Source organism: Oculina patagonica, chromosome 5, assembly GCF_052425735.1.
Source record: "Oculina patagonica isolate OP01 chromosome 5, crgOcupat, whole genome shotgun sequence".
NCBI lineage: Eukaryota > Metazoa > Cnidaria > Anthozoa > Scleractinia > Oculinidae > Oculina > Oculina patagonica.
This window is the reverse complement of record NC_135762.1, coordinates 23,952,196-23,963,605: the sequence shown is the minus strand read 5'-3', so window position 1 is coordinate 23,963,605 and position 11,410 is coordinate 23,952,196. Positions and strand designations below refer to the sequence as shown.

Genomic DNA, 11,410 nt, shown 5'->3' with positions numbered 1-11,410 from the left:
TTTGGACCTCGAGAGTGGACGCTTATTCGAGGCTGGGCGCTTATTAAATTTTCACCATTTTTAGCAAGTAGTACGCTTGTTTTGCAAAAATCAGTAAATAATAACAGAACGTGAAGGTGTACCAAAGCTGAATTTTAACTGATCACTGAAAGTTTCTGTAAATTACTAAGAAAGAATGAATGAATGAAATACTTTATTAAAGTGTCTGAAGTATTTAGCTTAAAAAAAAAACTAATTGTGGACACTATTTACATTATTATATATCTAAGCTATTTAAAGTTAAAATATTTACACTTAAATTCTAAGAAGAAGAAAAACTGAAGAATCGTACTACATACATTAATAAATAAATAAATCAATAAATTACAATAGAATATAAAATTTTATCATAAAAGTAGGTGAAAGATAAAAATTGCAGTTAAGAGTTAAAAATTAAAAATTTAAAAATGCTCGGTCTTCGGGGTAGTCTCTTGGTTGTACTTATTCAATTTCACTCGCTTCATTCTACTGCTCTCGTGAACTTCATTTTTAGGGGATGGAGGTGGGCGCTTATTCGAGGCTGGGCGCTTATAAACTTTTCCAACCTACAGGGTGGGCGCTTATTCGAGGTTGGGCACTTAATCGAATAAATACGGTACCTAGACTACTAGTCGATTAAGTCGCGTATCCCCTCCCCTCCCCCTGTGGGGTTATCGAAGGCCACAGAAGCCTGGTTGAAAGCCAAATTGCCAAACACACCTAATCTATCACTGGCCTCAATGCAACTTAGCTCAGTTGTAAATAATGACAATTAAGAATCGAGTCTTATCAGCTAAAAGTCAGTTCGGAGCAAAGTCAGCACTAAAATGCAGTTTTGATTTTGCCTATTTCCTGCATCCTGAGTCACATTCGTGGGGTATATAACGTATCTCTATTTGCCAACTTTTAGCTATTTTTAATGCACAACATTCAATAATCCCGCTGTCATGTTTTTAGCGGTTATGGTGTCGCTGTCGTATTATTTAAAAATTTCGGCCTTGCCGAGATTCAGGGCCGCGTCGCTCCTCGCTTAAACCCCTTGGAAAGCCTCTTCAAAATACACGTTCTATACGTGGACAAGTCTCGTCTGGTTGAGTAAACGTGCCTTGTACAACTAGTGACTACCTGTTACATCGTCAACTATCAACAACAATAACAATACCTTATCATTTCAGTTACAACAGAAACAATCGTAGCAGACACGCCACTGACGGGTTGCTAGCTACACACAATAATTTCACAAGCTCAACCAGAAACTACAACTATACAGTGCTCACATAACTATAGCCGGTTCTTCATCCTTATGCATGCACATTAATATGTTACAAGAATTCTTCATAAGATATCCATGCAATGAACGTTAACTAATTGTTTTTTTCTTCCTACAATTCACGGTTTGCTACGGCAAAGTCAGTTATAGATAACACTTGGAAGGGCTCAAACCTTGCGGATAAGCACACCATACGGGCGCACGTCATTTCCACTCTGTGACAACCAGTAATCAGCTCCAACTCCTGTTTGTGAGGCGTTAATGACTTGGAGACGATTAGGGTTTACACGATTCTGCAAAACAATTTTGTAAGATTTTCCCTCATGGGTAAATTCCTGTGCATAAAGCTTCTCCACCATTTCAAGGCTGGGGCTAGTGTAGATGCCTTTACCATACAAAGCTCTCGGACCAGGCTTAAAGCCCTTTTTTGTAATCTGATTAGCGCGCATGATGTTGGTACCATGGTAGGAAACTGGCCATTCTCCGGACGCTTGTTCCGTACGTATGCCATTGGGACCTAACCACTCGTCGTTCTCGTACCTGCCAACAACTTTAATCGCTAATCGTTTCCAACCATACGGTCGTCGGTACACAAACCCCCCTCTCATGTACGTTTTGCCATCATCTTGGACTTTACTGAAGTCGTAATCGTACCTTGGATCTAGCTCATCTGTTTCTAGCCTGTACGGACGCGGAGTATGGCATGACATGTCGCCTCCTCCGCGTAACTTCAACACCATATTAATGCGTGCACCATGATCGTTAATTCCATAATCGCTCAAAGTTAACGTATCTTCCATTGGGGTCCCTGTTTTCATGTCAAACAGACATATCTCTGAGATAGGCGGATCCGATTCATACCTCTTCATTTTAATTGCAGCTTTGACTTGGGCAATTGTGTACACCTCCGCCATCGGAATAGCTATGAATTCTCCAGTTAAGACTCTGACAAACACATCGAATAGTTGACGAGAGTCGACTGACTCCAGTGGTGGCCCCATAATGTACGTTTGTGCAAAAAGATTATGCACAGAAAACGGCTTCCCATTTCTCTGTGGATGTTGCCAGTGTTTACCGAAAATTGCTGTAAATCCAGCGCTTAACAAATCCAAATTAGACATTTTCAGGAAGGTTTTCTCTGTAAACAAGGAAGCCAAGCTTAACTGATGAATTTCTATCCAAATGACTCGTGATGTTAATTGCTGACTCATACACTTGATGAACGCTACCATATTTGGAGTATTACGTCAATCACTTTCTTTTTCCTGTTCCACTGCATGACACGTCCACGTATGAATTGAGTCAAAACAGCTAATCGGCCCGCTTGAATCATGCCGGAATAATTATCATTTATTTTCATAAAACAAGAGCAATTTCGATTCTGTGTTATACGCTTAAAATGCAACTATTTCTAAACCATTTGTCAGCTAGAAACGTTACTAATAAGCCATAACGTGAAATAGGTAGAATTATGGAACTGAAACACATGCTGAATACTAATGAAACATAACAACACAAAAAACGTGATTTCTAAGATTTCTGTTTATTTTGACATGCTTTCTACAGTCAATCTTAATTTCAGCAAAATCTTGTGAAACCTTAAAGCCGTGCAAAACGAACGCTCAGTACTGCTCTCGACTAAACAAATCCTTCATGCATGAAATACAAACTTGTAGATGATGCAAAATTCTAATGAATACCCAGATTACCATTCGGTTAAATCGCGTACCTCCTACCCTCCCTCTGTGGGGTGATCGAAGACCATAATAGCCTGGTCTAAAGCCTAAAAACTGTCAATCAAACCTACCCTATCGCTGGCCTCAAAGAAACTTAGCTCAGCTGTAAATAATGACAGATGAGAATCGTATCTAAAAGTCAGCTAAAAGTCAGTTAGTCAAGTCAAGTCAAACTTTATTAGGCAGGGCGGCCCTATCAGCACTTGGCTGGTATCAAAAGGGGCCCTGCTTAAATTTAGACTACATAATAAAAGTTATAATTAAAAAGAGCGCTTAAAAATACAAATGGAACATAATTATTTTAAAAATATACAAAACATGGAAACCAAGTAACGTAAGTATATTGATAAAAAAAACTAATGGCTAAAGCGAAGTCTAAGGAGGTTCTTAAAAGTGGTAGGCGATATAGCTTCTTTTATTGATGCAGGTAAATAAAACGCACCTGAGTATCTAAACGTGTTTTTTTCCTAGCGTTAATTTAGGAGTCTTTAAGTGAATGTCGTTCCTTTGTCTTGTCTTGTAAGAGTGAACGGTGCGATTTCTATTACAATAATCCGATAAACATGGAGGAATTAATTCATTTAATTATTTAAAAACTAAAATACATTTGTGGGTTTTCCTCTATGTTTCCAAATCCAGTCACCCTAATATTTTGAACAGTTCTATGCAAAGCCTGAAATTATAAAAAAATTCCTAAATGCCCACTCCCTAGCCAGGCAGCCAGCCAGAAATTCAATTCACATCCTGACCCAGGCTTCCAGTGGCTATAAGGTTACTGTTGACCTTCCTGGGACCGCTTTCCAAAACAGTGCCCCTCCCAATCCTCAACCGACAGCCGTCTTGTTTTCTGGACGCCAACAGTTTGAAGGATAAAACATTTAGTTAGAGGGGCATTGTCACGGATTTTTAAAATTGCTATATTAGAGCGGTTTTCACTTGCGTTTGCTTTGGTTTTGCATTACTACGCTTTGTGATTGGCTTAAAAATCTCGCGCCACTTTCTCAGCCAATCAGAACTAAAACCAAAACCAATCGTGACTCGCTCGCGCACGTTTTCCCGCGCTTCGTGCCGGCTACTTGTATTTGCTTCGAGTTTTGATTGGTTCACTGGATTGTCTGTGTCCTTTGTGATTGGCCAGAGTAATTACTTTGGTTTTGGTTTTACGACACTCAATTGAAAACTGCTCTAGAGTACTGAAACTGTAAACGAGCATCTTTGGCTGCAGATGGCTCGGATGGAAATGGATTGCAACTTGAAAAATTGAGGCTTAGCTTTTCAAGTTGTTTCCGCGCTTCCTCTTCTTGAAAAAAAGATATTTATAGCCGTAGCTTGATTCCATCCGCAAACTAAGGTTATATTTTCCTTTAGATGTTCAAAGATGACAATTTTTAATGGGTTAAGTTGCGTACCACTAATTTCATAAACAGTTTAGACCAAAAATCTGCGAAATCCTCATGGCGTAGCTCCTTTAAATGGAGCCAAATATAAAATTCGTGCCATAGGACTAGAAGCTGTCCAATTTGAAACTTATTGTGGGATAAAAATTTGAATCCGAGGATTTTTTAATTTAAAAGCATGTAGTCCCATCACGTTTAACTGTCGCATGTGAAACTGTCCAAATTACTCGTTTCTTTGCATAATCGGGCAGTTAAGAAATTACAAATAAACATGCGCTGCTTCAAGTGCAGTTTCTCTCGCTACTTGTAAAGGATTTTGTCAGCATGGTCAACTCTGTACCCTCTAGGCAAGTGGTCCGGATGGGGTTTATACGAAAGATTTTTATCGCTGACTGAAAATGGATTTTTTAAACTGATAGTTAAGAAATCTTAACAACCGGTGCAATTTCGACTGAATGTGTTAAGTTACTGATAGCGGAGAACTGAGCCTGAAAACTTTAAAAAAAGAGCGCGCTTGGGGTACAGTGGGAAGGAGGAGAGGCGAAAATCTGAGGCTTGCTTTCTTTTCCTTTCTTCCTCCCCATCGTCCAATACCCGCTTTATGTATCTCTCTCCCAAAGAACCTTAAAGAGGCCTAAGAAAGTAAGGAAAGAAGCAAGCAGGCAAGTCAGTTGGTCGGTCAGTCAGTCAGTCGGTAGGCAAGCAAGTAATAAGGAAGGAAGCAAGCAAGCAAGCAAGTACTTAAAATTAAGTAAGTAAGTAAGTAGGTAGGTAGGTAGGTAGGTAGGTGGGTCGGTGGGTGGGTGGTTGGGTTGGTGGGTACGTAGGTAGGTAGGTAGGTAGGTAGGTAGGTAGGTAGGTATGTAGGTGAGTGGGTAGGTAGGTAGGTAGGTAGGTGGGTGGGTGGGTAGGTAGGAAGGTAAGTAGGTAGGTAGGTGAATGGGTAGGTAGGTAGGTAGGTAGGTATGTAGGTGGGTGGGTAGGTAGGTAGGTAGATAGGTGGGTGGGTGGGTAGGTAGGTAGGTAAGTAGATAGGTAGGTGTGTGGGTAGGTAGGTAGGTAGGTAAGTAAGTAAGTAGGTAAGTAAGTAAGTAAACATTGTTGACAGCGCCTTAGAGCACATACAATGCTCACTTCTTTAATTGAATTGAACATTTAATGTCATAAAATAAAAATGCTACTTACAGTCTTATAAAATGGAAATTTATTTATGGGCATGTCCGCTTTCTTTCTTTACAACAATTCTACAAAAACGAATCTATGGGGACTGCCTTAACGCGTAGTGTTGTTTTGCTACTTCATGTAATTTCAGCTGTTTGTCCTCTGTTTTAACGATTTCCAGCTTTTTAGTCTTCTTCCTTGAGGTCGTCACCTAATTTACTTCGCTTCTTATTTTTACTCCTCTTTTTAATCTTCTTCGCTTTTTTTCCTGACTTGCTGCGAGGTCTATTTTGGTCATAACTGTCAATGGTCTTCACAAACATTTCAGAAAACGTGTTGTTACTTGCAGACATATATTCCTCAAACGGCGATTTGCACACGTGCTTCTCGACTGTTCTTTTGCAAGTTTTACACTTCACATCACAACACCAATCAAGCTTGCACCGGCATTTGTATTCCTCCTCGATTTGAATCGTGTTGAACCCGCGGTTGCAGCACAGAATCCCGCAGGTCCCGTGGAAAGAAGCGGTCTTGTTTAAGTTTAGACAAATTCTTCCCGTAGTGCCCAGCGAGCCTGTGTTCGAGTTAAAAACGCAATAATCCGGGGATTCCTCTAAGAACACGAGATCGTCACGTGCAGGCCTTGATAGATACTTCCCGTCAGCCACCACGAGTTCGTTGCCCTTCTGATCGACAGTGACTAATACACCATTGTGGTATTTTTCGCGGAGGTAGCTACCTACAGTACTGAAGGAAGCCATAGTGATCCAGCACGTTTTTACAAGACATGCACCGGAAACGCCATGACACATACAGTTCAGGATTGTGTGACTTCTTACTGCCTGAAATAAATTCAATTTCATGTCTCTTTTTAGCCATGGCAAAGCAAAAAACAATTACAAAAATCAAATCAAATCAAATTTTATTTAGACACGTAACACCTAGGAGCACATAAGTTCTCGTTTAAACGCGAACGCGTGTCTAAAAGTTATCAATATATCTTTTTTTAAAAACTTAATCTAAAAATCCACAACGCTAAAATTGCAATAAGATTGTCATAGAAAAAAGGAAAAAGTCAAAAAGCAATTAATTAAGCGCATGCATGAAATTTACTCGTACAAATTGACTCAAATTGCCTCAAAATTCGAATCAATTTATCTTGTTACAGCATAAAAAAAGTGGACTAAAAAGTGTGCAGATAAAAACTCGTGAGTTTTCTGTAAATGCTATCAATTATGAAACTACGCTAATTAATTCCTATTTTCTTTTTTTTCTTTTTTCTATGACAACGTTATTGCAATAAGGTGTATCTAAAGACCTTCATCTAAAAACCTAAAACGCCTAACGTATTGTTGAAATTTAAAGAAATATGACACAAATAAAAGAAGCTTTGCCGTTTGACCTCTAATAGCGTTGCCAAGGAAATTAATTTTGACATCATAGAGCTATCATTATGTTCATTTCAAGACCTTTACAATGTTTTGCTTAAATATATTTGCGGTCAAAATTATTGGGGAAACAGCCAAATAAAATGCCAACGACGGAAAGATCTAGTAAACTGTTAAGAGCCATCTTAAAATCATGATGTTTACGTTATTCCCCATTTTGACGTCACTTCCGTAAAGAAATCAGAAATCCTCTTTGCCTAATGTAATTGCGAATTCATCACATTAAGTGAAAAATATTTTTATTTATTTATTCATTTATCTATTTATTTCTGATGTTTAGACTCCGGCTAGCTGGGACAAGAAAAAGCTCAGTCGCCAAAATCTCAATTTGTCTCAGAAGCCTTTAGGGCAAAAGACACGAACAAATACCTTTAAGGTTACTATTTTAAGTGGCAACTAAATTTAGCGATTTTTCTTTCGCCAAGAATGAAATTTCTACACGTAGGCTAAGTTTTGCAATGTATACATACTCGGCGTTTTGTTCAATTTTCGTGATCTCTGCGAAATTTGTAAGCTATTTTAATTTGCGAGTACTTAAATTAACGTTTTGGCATGAAATCGCTAAATTAAGTAGCTACTAAAAATAATGACTTTAAATAAATGAATTTTAAGCATCCATAATAAAATACGACGTCAAAAGAAACTTTTAAACATAAGGAAATGTTCCGATCAACTTACCCTCCTTCCCGCCAAATTGTTGTGAAGATTCATCTTTGCGCGGGCGTCCCTCTCTTTTTCTCCAGAATCCACAAATAATTTTGCAATTCTCAGGCCATAAGCGATGTTGTCGCTACATCCTCCCCACTCGAAACCTTTTTCGCTTGTTCCCTTGTAATTTGTGTCACATGCACAGGCTTTGAGTTCGCCGCGACTACAGCCTCGAGTCACTTCGTGTACAACTCCAGCTGAAGTTATCGCGTAGACAAAAGCACTTTCGCGGCTTGCTGTAAAAAAAAAAACAGATAATGGCACATTTAGACAACACTTAAGCAGAAAAAGAGGAAAGATTTTATCTGAAACTGTTTTTGTCACGGGCTCTCTTTTTGAAAGAATCGCCTTGTAGCCTCTGAAATTCTTTGAAGCCATGTCAAATTCTAAATGTTACTCGTCATGATTGTAAAGCGACTTGACTCAAAAACTTTTCTTTTACTTTAGGAGCAATTTTTGTGGAGTTTTTATGGAATAAATAAAAGCCTTTAGGGTTATAAAGGTGCATATACTCATTAAAAGTTATAATTTCAATAGGAAGGTTAGTTTTGGTTAAATTGTTTTATACCTTTCTTCATGACTTTTCCAAACACGCTTACATCTTGTTGCACCGTGGAACAATTCCATCTTTGGTCTTTCAACTGATACTGGCATTCCTCCACACCAAGCTTTGCACCTTTTCCAATGCTAACCATGACATCAGGATTCTCTCGGCAAAGTTGTCGTTGAAAGTTAACTAGGCCAGCTATGTCGTGATTGCACATTATTTTGGCACCCAAGGCAAACACCTCTGACATAAACCTATATTGATATCGACAAATAAACAAACAAACAACTTGAAAAGTCTTGCTTAAAAGCTTTTTCACTCCCGCAAGTAAATTAAACATTGCCCTGACTGATATTTTTGAACAATTATTGCGTCGAACTGTAGACAGAGTGAAAGTTTTGAGAAATTTTCTTGTAGAGCCTCTACAAAGAAAATTTTTAAAGCAACTTACCACCAATGAGCTGTAGATAAGATCGAGAATGAAGACAAAACGAGAGCAAATAGCCAAACAGTCGAGATCTTCATTTTGAACGTCTCTGTAGCTATTATTTCATCCGGCATGCATGCAAGACTTAACTGAGCCCCGCATAGTTCAGAGTTTTTGCTATTAAAGCTGTTGTCTGAGATAAATAAATTATGAAATATATAATATCGTTACATAGGAACGCCCCGAGGCGCATTAAACGAAATCCTCGTAATTTCGTCACACACTCGCGCCTGTGTTGTTTATACGCTCGGCTCCTGGCTAGCCGTTAATTACACTCACTTTCGCTCTATACTTTAAGTAACTCGGTTCAGTTTTGGTGAAAATAGCTTCGTATTTTTAATAAGCCTGATTTTCTAAGCAGAAGTTGTGAAATAACTTATGAGGTTATGAGGTTGTTCTGTAAGTGTCAAGGCACGCCCAGTTGTGTAATTATTCACTCTTCTCAAAGGAACTGACATTAACTGCAGCTCATTAAACTAAGTGGTGCGTTCACAAATATTCTTAACACTGGACTCGTTCCAAAATTAATACTTCTGTGAATTCACTCTTTGTTGCTCTCTTCGTTTAAAAGGATTACTTAGGCTGTAGGTAAATAAGATGTAGCAATTAAAAATGTTGTGTTCACTTCAACTAAAAGCAAATGCTTTTCAGTGATGCTTTTTCTAATTAACTTTAGCAAAGAACGCCAGACGAAAGCCTAAACAAAAATACAGTTTCTCTCAAAGCTCATTTAGAAAAAAGTTATTCTAGAAAATCAAACGAAAACATAGAAATTTATTTGAATTTACTGGCAGTATTTTGGAGTGACATCAAAATATTGTAACAGTTTCACACTAATCATGGAGATATGTGCTTTGTTATCGCGTTTTGACAGTTAAAGACGTTTCTTTCAACCGAGAAAGATACATTGTTTATCAAAATCAATTTTCGTAACTTTCAAGGGGGTCCACGATCAGTTACAGAAACCCATTAAAGTGCAGTGTCTCTTCTTATGCTCAAGAGCTTTGAATTTAAAGAATTTCTTTGACATTCCGACTGATCAATATAGCAGCTCTATACTGGTCAACTTCCCTTCTCTTCCATCAACGGGCTTGCACGCTACCGTTGACAGCTCTGTTTGGACTAGAAGATTAGACTATTAAAACTGCCGTTTGGGAGGAAAAAGTGAGAAGCATGAATTAAACTAATAACAACATCTTAACTTTCTTAAAAAGACATAAACTGCCCGCTTAGGTTCTTGAAGATTTCATTTCAGATTCTATGCATCCTCATGGCCAATCTTCGTTCACCCGTCTCTAACAATACACGACTTCCTTACTGAACTCATTTTCGTTGTGTGTCTTCCAAAATTCCCTTTACTTTTTTTTAGACAAAACGTCGAATGAATAAAGGTTATAAGGTTGGTCTGAAAAAGTGAAATTATCATAAATACACATTTTCCTAATTGTGTAATAATTCATCTTTTTCAAAAAAGCTGACGTTAATTACAATGTGATCTTTGACTTAAATATCTATTATTCATATTCATGGCGTTCATTTTCATACCAAATGTGTCAACAGTGAATTTTTGTGCATTCGAAAAATTTCTGAATTGAAGACTCTGAAAGCTTATCTTTTAAAGACGAGAAATAAAAAATTAAGACCAAAATAATTCCAGACAAACGCACTCAATAGCAGGCAGATTTACCCGCTACGCTCCGCCCAATCTGCAAAGCACTGCGGTATACTTGTCATTTTACCGTGCTTGCAAGCGTTATTTAGCACGTTTAAACTTAAAAAAAAAAGCAAACAGCAAAATCCGTAAAGTTTCAGTAGAATTTTTGAGCCCACATATTTAATACCATCATGTAAATGTCGCATGATTTTGCATGGCTCGAAAACTTTCCCGCGACATTTTACAAAATATTAATGCAAGTATGACATTTAAGCGCACTGAAGTGCTCAACGAAATATATATATTATTAAGCTTTCTATCGTTTCCTACGAGCAACATAATTGGCGTGAGAGAATAGTGGTGCCATTTTATGACATCGGTTCCCAAGCGTGCACTCGCCCTCCTCCTCCCCCCGGCAGGGGTATGGTTAATCTTTATCTGTGTAATCTTTAATAGTCAGCTCCAGGGCTTTTCAGTAACTATTTACAATTTACAGAATTAAGGGATGAGATCGGACATCAGCATATATAAGGCGCCTATGGCAGCCGCTATCCGTCCATGTATGATCTCACCCCACCGCCAAACCCATGGAATAGAACAGACCACAACACCGGGAACTTCATGCCCTACTCTTTGCGATGAGTGTGTGGGCTCTTTAACGTCCCCTGCTGATTATAACACTGAAGATGCAGGAGACGGGGCCTACGGTTTATCGTCCTTATCCGAGAAGACTAGAATGTCTAACCATTTGCAGATGTAATTACAAAGGCAGCACATTCTCCTCAGTTATTTTAAGACCCTGAGTGTTGGTCCGGACTGGGAGTCGTATCCGAGACCTCCCGCACGACAGTCCGGCGCTCTACCAACTGAGCTAACCGGTCGGCGGTTCTATATTGGACTATACGGGGAGGCTACGCTCGCAAGCCAGGTACCTTTTTCAGGCTGGAAATATGTAACAGGGAAGGGATTTCATGAGCTGAAGTA

The 11,410-nt window shown here is 38.7% G+C and overlaps 2 protein-coding genes across 2 annotated transcripts; both read right to left on the bottom strand.

Annotated features, from left to right (window-relative positions):
• Nucleotides 1–249: 249 nt before the first annotated feature.
• LOC144654773 (uncharacterized) lies at nucleotides 250–2,428 on the bottom strand. Its single transcript, XM_078514998.1, has one exon. The coding sequence runs from the start codon at nucleotides 2,407–2,409 to the stop codon at nucleotides 1,456–1,458; it is 954 nt and encodes a 317-aa protein (XP_078371124.1). The 5' UTR covers nucleotides 2,410–2,428; the 3' UTR covers nucleotides 250–1,455.
• A 3,141-nt stretch (nucleotides 2,429–5,569) lies between these two features.
• LOC144653423 (protein Wnt-2b-A-like) lies at nucleotides 5,570–9,498 on the bottom strand. Its single transcript, XM_078513413.1, has 4 exons — nucleotides 8,737–9,498; nucleotides 8,307–8,539; nucleotides 7,709–7,974; nucleotides 5,570–6,424 (listed from the first exon to the last, which is right to left on the bottom strand). Exons 1-4 carry the CDS (start codon nucleotides 8,844–8,846, stop codon nucleotides 5,768–5,770), a joined length of 1,266 nt encoding a protein of 421 aa, XP_078369539.1. The 5' UTR covers nucleotides 8,847–9,498; the 3' UTR covers nucleotides 5,570–5,767.
• Between the last annotated feature and the right edge of the window lie 1,912 nt (nucleotides 9,499–11,410).